The sequence below is a fragment of the Geotrypetes seraphini genome, chromosome 15, assembly GCF_902459505.1.
Source record: "Geotrypetes seraphini chromosome 15, aGeoSer1.1, whole genome shotgun sequence".
Taxonomy (NCBI): Eukaryota; Metazoa; Chordata; class Amphibia; order Gymnophiona; family Dermophiidae; genus Geotrypetes; species Geotrypetes seraphini.
Window position 1 is genome coordinate 35,403,291 of NC_047098.1, and position 18,855 is coordinate 35,422,145.

Here is an 18,855-nt window from a genome sequence, read left to right on the forward strand (position 1 = left end):
GGATATGTCCGGATTTTCCCAGACATCTGATAACCCACGGAGCTATGGTGTTCCAAGGGCAGGGCTGTGGGTGCAGTCCGCCCTGGGTGCAGACAGGAAGGGGGTGCAAGGAGAAACCACGAGCTGCAGTCCACATGTGTGTGGTCATCAGCTCCACTAACCCTGCCCTCTCTGATGTCAACTTCCTGTTCAGAGACAGGGGACCAGCAGAGCCAACGGCCATAGCACACAGACTGTAGTTCTGTGATGCTCCATGCACATCCCTCACTGCCTGGGGAGGGGGGGTGCTCTGCCCTGGGTGGCAGCCAAGCCAGGTACGCTACTGTAAAAGAGACAGAAGGAAGGAAAGAGGAACTAGTGAGTGAGGGTGAGGAAATAATAGAGACAGAGGAAAGGTGGCAGGAGAGAGGAACTAAATGAGGGAGGGTGAGGAGATAACCAGAGAGAGAGGGGAGGAGAATGATAGAGAAAGAGGAGAGAGGAAGTGAGTGAGTGCAGGTGAGAATACAATAAAGAGGAACTAAATGAGGGAGGGTGAGGAGATAACCAGAGAGAGAGGGGAGGAGAATGATAGAGAAAGAGGAGAGAGGAAGTGAGTGAGTGCAGGTGAGAATACAATGAAAAAAAAAAAAGAGGAGAGTGAGAGCAAGTTACTGATTACTCAAATGGTGAAGAGGTAACAAGGAGGTACCAGGGAGAAAGGAGGAGCAGTGAGAAGGAAGAGAGAGGCATTGAGTGAGGGAGGGTGAGGATCCTATGGAGAAAGAGATGAGGTAAGGAAGGGAAGAGAGGGAGATCTCCCTCTCACACACACACTGGAGACTGCAGTACCATGACCACTCAGATTTAGCAGAAGCTGAAACCTTGAGGAGGGAGGAGAGATAGAACCACCAGAAGCAATTCGATTTATTTTTATTTCTAATATTTCTCCACAGACTGAGAAGCAGCTGCTGTCTGTGAGAACAGAGATACTAATCTTGCGTGCACGCAGATAAAGTGAATATAATATCACAGACTGTTATCAGTGTTGGAAAGCGTCAGCTATTCCAGACTGTGCTCTACTCTCAGGCAGGCCTTTTCTTCATTTCCTCTTTATTCCTATCTCTTTATCACCAGACGTGAGAAGTTGACAGCCACAACCAATCCCCTCTTCTCATGCTAAATTCCAGTGTCCGGGTCCAGGCCCAGACCTAGGCCCCAATGCACAAAAGTTTTCCGTGCCAGTAAGACTCCTTAAAGTAGTCTTACTGGCATGGAACCTCTTCCTCCTGATGTTCAAAAGGGTTCTCTGTGGCTGTTACCAATCTTCGTAGCAGCCACTGAGAACCCTATTCAAATGCATTACATGGAGCTCATTAGTATTCTAATGAGCTTTCCTTGTGATGCACAAAAGGGAACGTCTCCCCCCCTCCTCCGACAAAATTGTGCAGCAGGAGAAGCCCCGAAACCACCAGCTCTGGAGCTGCAATCAGGGGAATTTTTTATTTTTAACATAATGGGTGCAACTGTTGTGCTGTTGATCGTGGCTCTGCAGCTTCAATGAGCCGGCATGAGGGAGAGCAGCAGTGGTGGCAGAAAAATGAAATCAAAATGGATGGAGCTATAACAGGATGCAGGGGGGGGGGGGGGTGAGGAGGGAGGAGCTATGCCTAGTGATATGCTCTTCTGAGCAGGCAACAAGCACAGTTCCTCCCCCTTTACCGGAGCTGATCTGTACAAATAGTGTGTATATCATATGCTATCGTGCTGAGCATCACCCGATGAAGAAAAATCGTTCAAACCATGGTATTTTATACCATGGAGTCAGAGCTTTGAGCATTGGGGCCACTTTTACTGCTAGGAAAAAAGGCCCCAGCCCAACTGACAGAAGACTGCAAACCAGGGGCTGCTGAAAGGATTAGTTTCAAACCCCACCCCCCACTCCAAATCTCCCACTAGGAGGAAATGCAGCCTGAAAAGCCAAGATTTCAGTCAGAGGAAACTTGGCAAAATCCGAACATGATGTGACACCACCGCTGTGGAGTTCAAGGAAGCAGAATCTGTTCCTTCATTTTCATGTATCTTCTATTGAAGCCTTTCAATTAAAAAAAAAAAAAAACCAACAAACTTTCCTTTTTACTGAAAAGCTCTTCTGTTTCTGTTAAATGTTACTGAGCGCTAGAGGGGAACACAAAGTTCCCTCTCTCTGCAGAATCTTTTCTTCCTAGAAATAATGGAACTCGCGTGTAGACTTCAGAGAACTCCTCCAGGACTTCGCCACACAGAAGCAGAGGTGCCAAGTTATCCAGTTCCAGGAGGACAACTTTTTGGCCAGTCTTGTTTTTCAGTGTCTATCCTGAAGCAGTGTGCTATAGTATATGTAGACCTAAAGCTATCAGTTGATATTTGTGTTGCTGGCCCCCTGTAATCAAGGCCGCCATCAGAAATTTCTGGGCCCCTTACTGAGCAATCCTATTGGGCCCCCCACGCAACCCTTCCCCCCCGACCCCCCCTTCTTCCATGGGCCGAATACACATATACTTTTCTCTGTTGCCGCACTCTTTGACCAAAAGATTTGTAAGCCTGCAACCAAGCAGGGCCCTAACCTAACCTAAATTAAACTAATCTATACCTATCTATTCTAAACTAACATATGTCTAATACTGAACTAATAACAAACTAACAAACATCTGCATAATAAATAACTAATAAATAATAGTGCTAGTAGCTATAATTCACTTTTGAATGTAAAATCTCAGTTAAGGATTTCTTTTGACCTTTGTAGCCCAGAAGTAGATCACAATTGCACAATATTTTTTGTAACAAGTATTAAATGTGTTTTTATAAATACTGTAAGCTTAATAAATATATCAGAAAAAACTACACATCTGAGCGCATATCTGAACATACACATTTGTATGATCCCATCCTCCTCTGCTTGCCTATAGCTGCATCATGCATGTTAAAAATTTACGATATGTTGATATGTGCACCTTCCTTCCTTCCCATCCATCCTCCTCAGCCTGTCCTTACACATCCACAGCTGCATGTTAATGATGATGTATATGTTATGATGATAAATAAGTGCATATGAGCACATCATTAACATGCAGCTATGGATGAATATAAAAAAGAAACAATATTCTGTACAATTGTCAATTTATAAATCAGCGTCTTCTCCCCATTCTCTCTTCCCCATTTCCCTTCAGCGTCCTCAGCCCACTCTCTCTCCACTTTCCTTCAGCACACGCACATAAAAACAAGCAAGTAATTTATATCATTTTCATTCTATTCATTCATAGAAATTAAAGTCTAAATAATGCCAGTCACATAACAAAACATGATTAAATTCCCTGCACAGTCAAGCCTTCAAGGATTACTAGATGTCTTTCAGCAGTTCCCCTCCCTCCCTCCCCCTTACCTTTGTGGCCAAGTCAAAATGATCTACCAACAATAAAATTTTAAAAACACAAAGCACGCTATACGCAGAGAAAATGTTAATTATCATTTATATTCCGCGGGTTTTCAAAGAGGTCAAGGCAGATGACTTTATGCAATGTCACCTCAGTAACAACTATACAAAAATAGACAAATATTTCCCCTCCCTTTTTACTAAAACACGATAGCGGTTTTTAGCGCAGGGAGCTGCGTTGAATGCCCCACGCTGCTCTCAACGCTCATAGGCTCCCTGCGCTAAAAAACGCTATTGCGGTTTAGTAAAAGGGGGCCATAGTGCAAAATATAGACAGCATATATAAATTTTCAAAGCAGACACATTTTGATCACTAAATTGAAAATAAAACCATTTTTCCTACCTTTGGTAATTTCATCAGTCTCTGGTTGCACTTTATTCTTCTGACTGTGCATCCAATATTTCTTCCCTTCTTTTAGCCTCCTGTATGCTTCCTCTCCTCCAGACCTCATTCCCTCCCCAAACTTTTTCTTTGTTTCACCCTGCCCCTTCTTTCTTTTTCTCTCTCTCCATACCCCCTTTCTTTCTGTATGTCTGTTTTTCTCTCTCTCACCCTGCCCCCTTCTTTCTCTCTCCACACCCTCTTTCGTTCTGTATGTCTGTCTTTCTCTCTCTCTCTTTCCGTGCCCCATTTTTCTTTGTTTCACCCTGCCCCCTTTCTTTCTTTCTGGCTTCCTGTCCCCCCTTTCTTTCTTTCTCCCTGCCCTCCCTTATGCCACCACCATTAGGAAAATGCTGCCACCGCCACTGGGGAATAGGCTGCCACTGCCGCCATCGGGAACAGGCCAGCGCCGAGTTCGCCCTGCTTCTCTTCCCCGCGGGGCCGACCAACTCTCGCCACCCGACATCAATTCTAATGTCGGAGAGGACGTTCTAGGCCAGCCAGGCAGCGATTGGCTGGCCCAGAACGTCCTCTCCGACGTCAGAATTGACGCGAGTGGCAAGAGTTGGCCGGCCCCACAGGGAAAAGCAGGGAGAACTTGGCGCCGGCCTGTTCCCGATGGCAGCAGTGGCACTCAAGTGACTAAAGAGCCGCAGTTTGCCGGCCTAGGGAGAACACTGGAGGGTGGCCAGCTGTGCACCCCCTTGGGACGTAAACCCGGGGCGGGGTGGACCACCCTCCACCCTGGTATGCCACTTTCTGTACCTCACTCCCTCCCTATGACCAAAAATTCTCCTTTCTTCTATTCCCCGTGTACACAACCATCTCTTTCCCTCCCTTCCTCTCTCCCAAGTCCATGCCTTCTGTGTCCAAAAACTCATTCCCTCCCCCACCTCAGTATCTCTTTCCCTCCCTTCCTCTCTCCCAAGTCCATGCCTTCTGTGTCCAAAAACCCATTCCCTCCCTTTCTCTCTCCCAAGTCCATGGTCAGGAGGTCCATATATAGTCCATGTCATTCTCCAATTAATCAACACTAAAATACGTATTTGTCCGACCAGAACAGCCACTACTCAGCACACCTAAATGAAACAGATAATTTATCTGCTTAATGGCTGAATATAATCATAATCCCAGTATTTAGAACGTGCTCTATCCCAGGAAGTGATGTCAGAAGGGAGCCGAGGCTGGCCTCATCAGGAGGTAGAAGATGCTGCTCAAGCCGGCAAACATTTCAAGAGGTACGCGGGGGGAGGGGGGAAGAAAAGAGGCACTGGCACCCCTGCCAAGATGGCACCCCCTTACTAAGCCACTAGCTATGTCAGCAGTCTCTCCAGCACTACCTCTGTAATACGACTTATTAAACAGAACAATATTTGCAGGACAGTACTCCCCCAATATTCGCAGGGGTTCCGTTCCAGGAACCCCTGTGAATATCAAAAAACCGCGAATACGGGTTTTCACCTGGGGAGGCAGTAGAGGGCAGCTGGAATGCTGGCGAGTGAAGGAAATCACACACGATATGCTCCGACCACCTCTTCCTGCACTAAAGTTAGGCTTCACCAATCAGGAGCTGCTTTGACACGCAGCTCCTGATTGGTGAAGCCCGACTTTAGCACAGGAAGTCCCGGTCAGAAAATACTTCTGTGTCCAAAAACCCATTCTCTCCCCCACCTCAGCATCTCTTTCCCTCCCTTCCTCTCTCCCAAGTTCATGCCTTGTGTCCAAAACGCACTCCCTCCCCCCTTTTGTGTTCCGCGTTTGCCTCCCAGCCCATCTTTGCAACTTTCTCAGCAAAACGAAGCTCAAGCCGCGAGGCTTGTCTTCTGTTTCCTGCCCGGAGCTGACAGGGGGCTCGGGCTCCCCCAGGGTCCTAGGCCACAGTCTAGGGGGAGGGTCGGTCCGCCCCACGTGGACAGGAGAGAGCTGGATGGGGGACCCGCGGAGTTCAATACATCTCGAGCCGCGAGGCTCGTCTTCTGTTCCTGCCTGCCCTGCCGCGCACAAATAGCCAACCGGAAGTATTCTCCGACGTCAGCGCTGACATCGGAGGGCTGGCTTTGTTTAAGCCCTCCCTCCGACGTCAGCGCTGACATCGGGGAACACTTGCGATCGGCTATATGTGAGCGGCAGGGCAGGCAGGAACAGAAGACGAGCCTCGCGGCTCGAGATGTATTGAACTCCGCGGGTCTCCCGTCTAGCTCTCTCCTATCCACGTGGGGCGGACCGCCCCTCCCCCTAGACTGTGGCCTAGGACCCTGGGGGAGCCCGGGCCCCCTGTCAGCTCCGGGCCCCTGAATGCAGGACTGGTGGTACTGCCCTGATGGCGGCCCTGCCTGTAATAGTTTATAATTCATATTTGTTTGATATGCAACCAGGATAGGTTGCTCCAAAAAGGACTTGCCTAAAATCTCTCTCCTAGAACTGGGTAACTGGTAACTTCATCTCTGCCGAAAGACTAATTGAATTCTTTTATGATGACTTTCTAGCATGTCTCTAGTGCTACCAAATACACATGACAGTTCTTTCTACACAGAGCTTATAATGGAGGCAGGACATACAGAAGAAAATGATTCTAGGATTTTCATTTATTAAGAAAAATTGTAACACAGCAAAGAGGTCTGGAGGAATAGGGATTAAGGTTAAAATGCATTCTCAAAAGGCTGAGAGATTTTAGACTGAATTTGAATAAAGAGAGAGAGGGAGTGTGATGTGACGCAATGACTCAAGAAATCTACTCCAGGCTTATGAGTCATCAGTGGAAGACTAGGGCTTAGATAAGAATGACTTTTTCAATGAGTGGAGAGGAGGTGTAACATAGTAAATGACGGCAAATAAAGACCTGAATGGTTCATCCAGTTTGCCCTGTAATCACAATTTTATGATTGAATTAAAATGTCGTTTTTCTTTATTATTTCTGGGCCATAGACCTTAGAAGTCTACCCGGCACTTAGTTTCCAACTACTGGAGTTTGGAGAGAGAGGAGTCTTGAGGAGCTGAAGAATAAATGCACTTGAAATATATGCAGAAGCAGATAGGGAGATAATATGATGCCCTGAGAATAGAAGTTTTAAGGATGTAGCAAAATTAGCAAACCCCCCCCCCCCAAAAAAAAAAAAAAACCCAAAACAAAAAACAACCACTCAGCTGAATGTTGAATAGATTTAAGTGGAGAGACATGATTCACTGGGAGAACTGAGAGAAGCAAATTGCAGTATATAGTGGATAAGAGTTTGGTAGAATGTTTAGAAAGGAGGGACAATGGTTGTTAATGGTATAGAGAAATTTATAACATGATTGTTGCTGTTTTCCAGGTCTCGTCACATCTGGGTAGGTAGAACCAATGTTTCAGCCAGGGTATGCTGTGAGGTCTGCAGTTTGTCTTTATATACAGTGGGTTCACTGACCTGCTTGAGAACAGGGAAGTCTGTTGATCATGAATTTGAATTTTGATGGGAAAGTTTGTTGGATCAACAAACTTCCCGACACATTTCAAAATTGTGACCATCGAACTTTCCCGCCATAATTCAAATTCATGATCAACAGACTTCCCTGTTCTCAAGCAGGTCAGTGAACTCACTGTATATAAAGACAAACTGCAGACCTCACAGCATACCCTGAAGAAAACCACAGCGTGATGGCTGAAACGTCGGTTCTACCTACCCAGATGCGGCAAGACCCGGAAAACAGCAACAATCATGACACCAGCAGCGAAAGCCTAAGAAAACAAAGTCATAATTTATTATAATGGCAGTTTGCAAAGAGAGGGGGTCACAGATAACCCCCAAGGTTAAAGGCTGAAGGGAATGGGAGGATAACATGTAACATGGGAAGAGAGGAAATGGATTTGGGAAAAAAATAAGAAGCTATGTCTTGGTCTGTTAAATTTAAATCATGGTGACACTGGATTGACAAGGTCAGACAAGCAAACTGATGTTTGGGAATAAATTACTGATTAAATTTCTGGTCTATAGAGAGATGTAGGAGTTGGCAACATGAAGATCGTGCTGAAAGCCATGGGAGAACATCAGATCACTGAGGGAGTAGATGCAAAGAAAGAAAGACAAAGAGGCCTAGGACAGACACCTAATTAATAATGGAACAATGGTAGAGCAGGATCCCCTACGACATACACTAAAAGTATGAAGAGAGAGGTACAAATGGAGTTCCACCATTCAAAGAAGAGGATCAAGCAGTAGGTGGTGATCAACAGAGTCAAGAGGATGAGGATTGAAAATCCTTTATTTCTAACCATAAACAGGTCACTGGACACATTTGGTTACAGACAATATATTATTTTCATCTACACATCAAAGGGAAGTTGGTCTTCAGTTATTCAAGAAACTGCAGCTCTGCCTTTGGATAATAGTGGCGGCTTCTGTGGAATATAGAGGCAGAAAACTAGCCTGGGAGTTCCTGCAGAGTCATTTCTAGAAGCTCCGCTGAATGTAATGGAGCATCTCCCTATACAGGAGACACCGTCCTTCCATATAACAGGTGCTCATGACTTGTCCTCAAGTAGGCTTTCCATTGACAGATTCAAACTAACATCTCTATTCTTGCAATCTTTTCATGTTTCATGATCCCCAGACTGAACAGCTCATCTCTCACCTCTGTGGCCACAAGTTTCTGCCAGTCAGGTTTCAAGTAGAAGAGGACTCCTCGCCAGGCTCCAGGTAGAGTGGCACCTCGTATTAACAGGATAAAGAGTATGATATAAGGGAACGTGGCAGTCACCCACACCACCTGTTACAAAAAAAAAGTTTCAAAAGATGTCAGATAAATATCCAGGGCTGAAGGAGCTCATATGCGTAAAATCATGGGATTCTACTATAATCAGAAGTGGAGGGTAGGGACAGGGGTAAAAGTAGGGGTCCAAATATCTATCAGCAAGTACAGAGCACACAAAAAAATTCTTATACCAAAAAACAAATGTCTCTTTTAAACTGGTGATTAGAGAAATGACACGGGGACAAATTTTTCCCCATCCCCGCAGGAACTCAATTTCCCCATTCCGTCCCCATGAGTTTTATCGCTGTCCTTGTCCCTGCCCCATCCCTGCAAGCTCTGTCTTAACTGCACAAGCCTCGAACGCTTATGATTTTAAAGTGTTTGAAGCTTGTGAAGATGAGGACGGAGCTTAGGCATTGGTGGAATGAGGCATTATGACATCACAATCTGAGCTCTAGAATGTTGCTAGTTATGATTTTAAAGTGTTTGAGGCTTGTCCAGATGAGGAGCTTGCAGGAATGGTGCAGGGGCAGGGACAGGAAAATTAGTTTTTGCGGGGATGGGGAAAAATTTGTCCCCGTGTCATTCTTTATTGTTGACGCTTGCAAGTGGAAAAGCTTAAAAATCATATGATTCAAACATTTACTTTCATATGATCATATGATTCAAACATTTATTTTCATTCTGCAAACGCATTGGACACAGAAAGAATATATAAAGAACTCTAAAAAGATATATTAACAGTTGATGCAACTCAAACAGTTTAAACTACAGGACAGCAGCGTCTTTGAGGAGGTTTTTATGCCAATGAGGTTTGTCTGCAAATGATCCTGCCTGCAGTATAAATTGATTGTAGCAGTTTCACATTCTGAGGCTTGTCCTCCTCTCTACACAGAAGTCCTTATATTTGAAAGTAAATGTTTGAATCATATGATTTTCAAGCTTTTCCACATGCAAGCATCACCAGTTTAAAAGAGACACTTGTTTTTTGGTAAAAGTAGGGGTCCCCTGCTCTTGGGGTTACCAGATTTTCCCAAAGGAAAACCCGGACCCATGGCCACGCCCCTAGGCCCGCCCAGTTTTGCCCATGTCCCGCCCCATCCCACACCCAGCCCCACCCCCTTTAACCTGTTGGTGCGTTGGGACGGCATCCACACATGCGTCGATGCGGTGTGATGATGTTGCATTCGCGGATGATGTTCCGACATTGGAAGCTTTTCAAAACCCAGACAAAATGCTATGTTTCGAAAAGCCATTCAGACCCCCAGACATGTCCGGGGTTATCTGGATGTCTGGTAACCCTATCTGCTCTAAAAATACACTTGTTGTGTTATTACTGCACAATGAAGGTATGTGGTGAATATGATGTGAATTGAAATAAAATTTGTTGAGTTGTGTTGGAACACACAAGTGATAATGTTTGTAATTTTCCTGGGCTCCTGTAAAAGATATAGGGGGAGATATGAAGGTACCCTCTGAGGCCAGAGGAAAAATGATTTTTGGGTGGTATGAGAAATCACTTTTTTCTGAAGGGGGGAGAGTCTGACTCCCCCAAAGGATGCCTTTGTTACAGAGCTGGAGGAACAGAATTCTTGGGGGAGAGTCACCGAGTGTGTGCATGTGGATAGTAGGACATTGTGGGAGAAGTTGGAGGCCCCCTTGCATGAGTGGGAGGGGGAACTGTAGAAGAGGCAAGAGAGGAGTAAGATCAAGGTTTTTGGTTATCCTAATTCTCCCGCCAGAGCCCTAATACTGAGGGAGATTCCTGAGGTATTGTCTGCTTGTGGAGGGAAAGTCTGAGAGGGTTTGCCAGAAGAGCAGACAATAGAGTGAGAGGAGGGTAAGTTGAACCTGGAGAGAAAGAAAATATAAGAGACTTTACTTTTCCAAGGGGTCACCAGGAGAGGACAGAATAAGGAGTGTGTGGAGACCTATCTCTAAAGGGAAACAGTGCTTCTTGTAGAGTTTATGTGGAGTGTTTCAGCTCGACAGGAAATATACAGCGGTCCGGCTGAAGAAAGAGGGCGGGACCCTGGAGCGGCTCACCGTGTGAATTAAGGAATTGTATAAAAGAGATTGGGAAACACAGTAGAAGTGTTTCTAAAGTGACTTTATCATAAACAGCTTGTAAAACCAGTTTCAGTATGCACACCAGAAGGAATTGTAAATAGTTTATACACTGACGCTACAATCAAGTTCAAGTAAAAGTTCCAGTTATCAATTGCACCTTGGTCTCAGCTTGATTCCTTTGATAAGAGAACAGAGCGAGGACTGAGTGCTGTGATTGAACCCCGGGATTGTAATCCTTCGGAGTAAGTTTGATCCAGCTCAATAAACTTTGAAACTGCTCCCAAATACATTTATTTTTCTTCTTTTTGTAAACTCTGGTTGCAGGTGCCAGACCCAACAAGCTGGCAGGTGCCCATGGACCGAGTGTGAACGGGACCAGGGTTGCATACATATGGAAAGAACTAAAGGTTATGCATGAAAAAAAAAATGGAGCCCTTGCAGAGAGAAAAAAAAAAAAAAAAACAACCAGCCTGAATCTGGGGCTAGGGAGAGACAATCTTGATTTCTGCTTGTGCTCACCTTACCAGATGTTTTGACCCCCTTCCAGATGCTAAAGTACACAACAGTGAAGATGAAAAGGAGGCAGAGGGCTAGCTGCCAGCTGATGCCTCCAAGGTCATGCAGCCCCTGGGACCTGTGAACCTGTAACACCTGTCGTCTGGAGCATGAGAGAGAAAACAAAATCTTACTCTGTAGTTTCTTCTGTCAACACACAGTGATACACACTGGCATCCCACTGGTGTAACTGGCCTGCTTATTTTAAGGTAGAGGGAGGGGAAGGGGAAGGAAATCATTTCAGCAATGGAGGAAGTGGGACCAATACAACATCGGCACCTCCAACATTTGGGGAACATGCCCACCCCAAAGTACACCTATACTGGCACCTGAGGAGTTAAATACATATGGGCAGATTATATTAATGCTTTGTTTTTGTTTGTAGCTGACCACATGACCTCATGTGCTATTTTTTCCTTAAATTAGTCATGCTTATCTAATTCACTATACAATATATCCCACCTCTGCCTATCTATGTGCTTTCTATTAAGATATTTTAATGTGGCTGTGTTGACATTGGAAGAAACATACTATGTTATAGCATGTACTGTTGTTTTTTTACTGATTTAATTGCATATTCCTTAAGTAAGGGTTATTCTTGTTGTATATTGCCTTGGGTGAATTTCTTCAAAAAGGTGGTAAATAAATCCTAATACAGTAGAGTCTCGCTTATCTGACATTCTTGATTAACCAACATACCTAGGTCATGGGAGCTAACTTTTGAAAATGATTGGGGGGCTCAACTAGTAAGTCACAGCAAACTTCCTCTTACCCAACAAAGAAAAACAAAATACATATGGTAGCAAATAGTAGTGATGACCAGCCTGTATCTAAACGTCAAGAGCAGGAGCAGAAAATGTGGACAAATCAAAAGCTAGGATCTCCTTCCCCTCCAAGCGTGTCAACATCATACTCTCCCTCCCTCCATTCAAGCCATGTATAAGCACTTTTCTCCAATCAGTCCCTCTTATCCCTCAGCCCATCTATACCACACTCTATTCCCCTATTTCACCCCCCCTAATTTTATCTATCCCCTTCCATTCTTCCTCTGTACTTTAAATTTTTCTCCTCTTGCATAGGCACAATTTGATGCTTTATATTTGGGGGCAAGGAATTGTTCTTGGCCTGCTCTTTAAGTTTGGATGTTTTTGCTTTAAGGTACTATTCGGTTTAGCCCCTAAATATATAACTGACCTTTTCTCTTTCTCAACCAATAGACATAAGAGAAGCTCACACTTGAATTTTATTTCTCCACCGGTTAGAGGATGTAAATTTAAAAGTCATCATCAACATCTTTTCTCATATCAAGCAGTATTATGGGGTAAAGATCTGGAACAATTACTTACACTTGCTAATACTTATGGGGAATTTAGGAGACACCTAAAAACATATCTGTTCCTGAATTACTTAGACTGCTGATTTGTACAATCTCTCCCACAATAACTGATATCTAGAGCTGTTAGTCACTAGTTTTTAACTTGTTAGTTCTACTCAATTTGATGCATTATTAATCATTGTAAACTGCATAGATCCTGTGGTATACAACTGTTATTATTATTATTACTCCCTAAATCATTTTAATCTGTTCTGCCTCTCATTTTCCCTTTCCCCAGCCTTCTAGTTCCCTGCACTCCCCAGCAAGGTCCAATGCACTTTTCCCTAGCTAGTTGCCATTCCATGCAGGTTTGGCTCACCCATCCCTTTACTGATCCCCACTTCTCACTCTCCTCTCTACAGGTGAGACTTTTGTTCATAGATTTAACTCATCTTCAATTTGTGACTGCCCTTTGACCACATGCTTGGATCACTTCCTTGCTCTGCTCTTCCTGGCTCCAGGTACATTCCTATTTTTTGGGACTGGTTCCTCATACCCTTTTGCACTGCAGCATTTACCCTGGCACTCAGATTCCAGATCAATGGCCACCTTTCTTCCAGCAGAGTCCATATCAGATTCTTTGTCACATGGTCACCCCGAGCTTTGGAAGCCCAGTAAAAATCAGTTTGAAATCTCAAAGGCCACGTGCTGAGTGGGAGAACATGTTCTAGCAGCCCAGGGCACAGGATCATGCACTCATACTAAGGGCTAGATTCACTAAGCAAACTGATCATGTACCAATTGGTTTGCGACCCCAACCCGATTCACTAACCTTGTGGCCGATCCAATTCCGATCCGTGCATGCATATAAGGGTAAATGGCATGCAAAGTAGGAAGGGATGCGATTCACTAAACTTTTCCAGTAACACCGACTGGGCTGGCCAATCCAAAAAAAAGTGACTGGTGGGGACCAGTCGCTGATGACCTTTCCTGCTCTCTGCCGACTTCTCCTGCCCTTTTTCAGCCCCGACTTTCCTCTCACCGCCCTGCTCTCTGCCCCGACTCGCCGTCCTGTGCCACGAATCTCGTCTTGCCACCCCAACTCATTGCCCCAACTCTCCTGCCCTTCCCCTGCAGTGCGAGCCCATGGTTTGATTGGGGATGCAAAAAAAAAAAATATTGGGACAACTATGACCTGGGTCACATCACAGTGTCATTAATGAGATATGTGCGGGATTCTCTCTTTCTTGGTGGCACATTTAATTATAAGGCAGCAGTGCTATATTTCTAATTTATCCATTATTCACTTTTTCTGTATTATACAACTTTTCAATTATCTAACCACCTTTTGGTTCTTATCACACACAGATACAAAATTAACACAAATAAATTCACAGTAAAAAAAAAAAAAAAAAAAATGAAACATAACAATCCAAGAATGTGCCCCTTTTATCCTGCTGATAACCTAGTGCATGAACAAATTGGTACGTCCATCTGTTGGTCCTTTCCCTCTCTTTCTCTCCATCACATTTCTTTCTATCTCCCGCTGTCCTATCATGCTGCTGCATTCACTTACATGCACTTACGTATAAAATTCCTCGGCTGGGGAGATGGAGTGCTCAGACCAGGTGACACTCGAGTTGTAGAAGTAATTGGTACAGTTGAGTGTGTTCCAGGGGTTTTTGCAACTGGTCCAGGGCAGCTCAGCCTTGAAGGAGGAGATGAGGTAGTAAAGAGCCCAGGCCATGATGGTGTTATAATAAAATGCAACATAGAGGGCGATCATACAGATGGCATAGCCAATTCCTGAGGAGAGAGATCAGAGTGAGATGTGTGATCGTCGTTGTGTATTGGCTATATATATGTTAGCTATGATTTTGTGACCAGTCAGTCATTCTCTACCTTATTTTTCCTAAGTGGGCATGTCCCCACTGAAATTTTACACAGCAGCAGGAGTTTCCCACAGGCCCAGTCAGATACTGTCATGACTGACAAGGCCCCAAGGCTCAGAGCAGTGACAGACTACTTTCAAACTAAGCTTTCAAGTTAGGAAGGGTGGGACCTGGCAGGCCTTAAGCATCTGCAAATGCTGAAAGGCTCATCGCTGTAGGGCAGGCTCTCAGCTCAGCTTGGTGGAGGGACCAGCGGCAGCAACAGCAGTGGCAGAGGGAGCAGACGAGGAGGTAAGTGATGTACACTTTGCAGGGGATGAGGGAAGAGATGCTGGGCATCAGAGGGGAGGGGGATAAGGAAAGGAAAAGATGTGGACACCAGAGAAAGGGATAAGGAAGGAGAGATGCTGGAGATTGGGATGACAAGTTAGCAAAAGGAAGGCCAGAAGAGAGATGCAAGGGGGGATGACAAGGAAAGGGAGATGATGGAGACTGGGGTAAAGGGACAGGAAGGGAAGGAGAGAAATGCTGTAGGGGGGTACGGAAGGGGGAAAGATGTACACACTGGAGAGGGGACAGAGAAGGGGAGATGCTGGAAAAAGGGGTATAAGAAGAATAGCTAAGAAAAAGGAAGAAAAAGTTAAATTGAATCAGGTTGGGCAGACTGGATGGACCATTCGGGTCTTTATCTGCAGTCATCTACTATGTTACTATGATAGATGCTGGACACTGGAGGGGGATAAGGAAAGGGAAATGCTAGAGACTGTGATAAGGATTTAGGGAAGGTCAGATGCCAACATCCTCTACAGATAAATCACTTCCTATAAAATGATAACATTTTATGAAGTATTTTAAGCTCAGCTGATCTTCAGGCCCATTGTCAATTCTGTTTTACCTCTGTTTTGGGTAATCTGAATGTGTTTGATCCTGGAACAGCTGACCCTCTCCCTTGCTTAAGATGTACTGGCTTCCCATCACTCATCGAATTACATACAAAATTGCTCTTCTTACTTTCAAATCTCTGAAGTCCAATGAGCCGGCATTTATTAATAGACTGCTGATTCCATATGAGCCATCTAGAACTCTAAGATCTGCTTCGCAACATAAGCTTCATGTCCCCTCATTAAAAATGATTGGGACACACCGCGCTTTCATTTTTTCTGTTACAGCTCCTACTATTTGGAATTCCCTTCCATTACACAGTAGAGCAGAACAAAATTAAGATAAATTTAAGGGCAATTGAACAAGCTTTCTTTTTAAAGATGTTCAGCTACAAAATGGGGGGATCACTGCTAGGGGTAAGTAACCTTGAAAGAGACCTGGGAGTGATGGTAGACACAACCTTGAAGGCGTCGGTACAGTGCGCCACAGCCTCAAGAAAAGCAAACAAAATGTTGGGTATCATTAAGAAGGGTATCACGACCAGGACGAAGGAGGTCATCCTGCCACTGTATCGTGCAATGGTGCGCCCACATCTGGAATACTGTGTCCAGTCCTGGTCGCCGTACCTCAAGAAGGACATGGCGGTACTTGAGGGAGTCCAGAGAAGAGCAACTAAACTGATAAAGGGTATGGAAAACCTCTCATATACTGACAGACTGAAAAACCTGGGGCTGTTCTCCCTGGAGAAGCGGAGACTTAGAGGAGACATGATAGAAACCTTCAAGATCCTGAAGGGTATAGAAAGAGTAGACAGGGACAGATTTTTCAGATTATGGGGAACCACAAGTACAAGGGGGCACTCGGAGAAATTAAAAGGGGACAGGTTTAGAACAATTGCCAGAAAGTTCTTTTTCACCCAGAGGGTGGTGGATACATGGAATGCGCTTCCGGAGGCTGTGATAGGCCGGAGCACGTTACAAGACTTCAAAGAAGGTTTGGATAGGTTCCTAGAGGATAAAGGAATTGAGGGGTACAGATAGGAGTAGAGATAGGTTTAGGAATAGTCTGGGACCACTGCTCAGGCAATGGGCCTGATGGGCCGCCGCGGGAGCGGACCGCTGGGCGAGATGGACCTCTGGTCTGCCTCAGCGGAGGCAACTTCTTATGTTCTTATGTTCTTATGCTTACGAGTAATTCACCATTTGGATATTTTATTACTTTTAACTTACCTTGATGTTATTTCCTTTCTTGTTCTTCTTTTCTTTAATTATTGGAGTTCTTCCCCCTTTCCTTTGTTTTATATCCCATCCCAGTATGTTAGTAGTTCTGTACTAAGTCATGTTTGTTTTAATATAAATTCCCCCCATTTATTTTAATGTACAACGCTTTGAATTCTATGTTAAGCGTTTAATCAAAATTTTAATAGACTATGAAACAGACCTTCTCACCTTTAAATATAGGACAGATTTTCCTCCAGACAGAGATGCATCCATTCCTGTGATACTGGCCCAGGGCTAATTCCATGTAGAATAGGGGGATACCTCCAAAAACAGCCATAATGGTGTAAGGGATAAGGAATGCACCTGAAGGAAGGGAGCAGAAGAACAAGAGAAGCTCATTTCTTGGGACAGGTCAGACAATGCACTCATCTGCATGAATCTGTTTCCCTTTTTCATATTGCCTTCTGATTTGTTTTATTTTTCGCTGTTACTTTGCCTTTTTGCCAGTTGTTAGATCAGATTCTGGGCCCTGGTCTGGCTGGAAACTGCAAAGATTAAAGGCATACACCGAAAACCCGAAGCTAGGAGGATCCAGACCAGAGCAATCTCTAGTTTCTTCTTAACACGTCAGAGGTATTCTGTGAGAAATGGAGTACATTAACTGTTTCTCAAACCTGTTCTGGGACACACCGAGCCAGTCAGGTTTTTAGGATATTCACAATGAATATTCATGAGACAGATTTGCATTCATTACCTTCAATGTGTACAGATATCTCTCATTGATATTTATTAAGAATATCCTGACAATTTGCCTGGCTGACATCCCCAACAGGTTTTGGAACCAAAGCTCTAGAGCAGGGCTGCCCAATTCCGGTCCTCGAGATCTACAGGCAGGCCAGGTTTTCAGGATATCCACAATGAACATGCATGAGAGAGATTTGCATACCAAGAAGGCAGGTCAGGCAAATCTCTCTCATGCATATCCATTGTGGATATCTTGAAAACCTGGCCTGCCAGTAGATCTCGAGGACCGGAATTGGGCAGCCCTGCTCTAGAAGTTATCACCTCCATTTCTAGAGCTTCTCAGCCTGGTTCCTAGAAGTGCTGGCAACAAGTGAAACAGGTGCATCTTCAGCTTATTACAAAATGAATCTAAGGGCTATGGGACACTATGGGGGTAGATGCCCAGAAGATGTGTGGTAGGAGCCAAGTCTACAAGGCAACCTGTTATAGCAGGGGTGTCAAAGTCGGTCCTCGAGGGCCGCAATCCTGCCGGGTTTTCAGGATTTCCCCAATGAATATGCATGAGATCTATTTGTATTGTATGCTAATAGATCTCATGTATAGTCATTGGGGAAATCCTGGAAACCTGACTGGATTGTGGCCCTCAAGGACCGACTTTGGCACTTGTATGTTATAGAATCCTAATGTAACCTTGCATACTGTAGATGCACCCAACTTTTAGGCACAGTAACTTATGCCAGCCATGGAACTGGTGTAATTGTGATTGCCTAAGCGCAGCAGAGACGTAGGTTACTTACAATACTTACTACATACGTAAGTAGGAGCCCCACCAATATGCCATTCCTGGTAACACCCCTTGCACGTATGTGCTATACAAATAGTGCTAAGGTCAGAGCTTCCCATACTGTGGGTCAAGTCCCCAAACGGGGGTCACAAAATCCACATTTGGCGATGCAATCTGAATGGGTTTTCCATTGATGCATCATTATTCTGGAAGGGGTTGTGTCAAACAATTTTGTTTGGCTGCTAACATGAGGTCATAGCCACAGGAAGGTGGCCAATATAATGCTGATTTTTTTAAAAGGGTTCCAGAGGTGATTAAGCCTGACTTCAGTCCCAGTCAAAATAGTAGAAACCGTTATAAAGAATACAATTATGGAACACATAGACAAACATGATTTAATAGGACAGAGTCAACATGGGTTCAGCCAAGGGAGGTCTTGCCTCACCAAATTGCTACATTTTTTTGAACATGTAAATAAATACGTGGGAAAAAATGGGGAGACAATTCTATTTGAAGGTTTGGCAGCCCTATTTAATGTAGTTACATCCAAGAGGGCACAGTCTATTGCTGAATGAATTATAATTTGACATTGTGGGTATACTTTGATTCACTCGTTTGGAGGTGGTCTGGAGTGGGAGGGGTGTGTGGTTGAGGTGGGGTAGTGGGCGGGGGAGGTAGAGATATTGGGTGGGGTGGGTAGGGTATTATTCCTATATTTTCTGAATTGCTTGTAATTGGGGGTTGGGTGGGGGGGAATTTATTATATTGTAAAACCATGCTTGACACCAATTGGCATGTTCTGTTTTCATCAGTGTGCTGCCAATCAATAAAA

General features: G+C 44.6%; 1 protein-coding gene across 6 annotated transcripts in view; it reads right to left on the reverse strand.

Moving 5' to 3' along the window:
• The window catches only part of SLC6A4 (solute carrier family 6 member 4), a 95,423-nt gene that overhangs the window by 48,673 nt on the left and 27,895 nt on the right, over window positions 1–18,855 (reverse strand). For all 6 annotated transcript variants that reach the window (XM_033921793.1, XM_033921794.1, XM_033921796.1 and 3 more), the window contains 4 exons: window positions 16,724–16,858; window positions 14,088–14,307; window positions 11,151–11,289; window positions 8,442–8,576 (listed from right to left, as the gene is read on the reverse strand). In XM_033921793.1, the coding sequence (XP_033777684.1) occupies window positions 8,442–8,576; window positions 11,151–11,289; window positions 14,088–14,307; window positions 16,724–16,858 (629 nt within the window). The remainder of the gene's footprint in view (window positions 1–8,441; window positions 8,577–11,150; window positions 11,290–14,087; window positions 14,308–16,723; window positions 16,859–18,855) is intronic.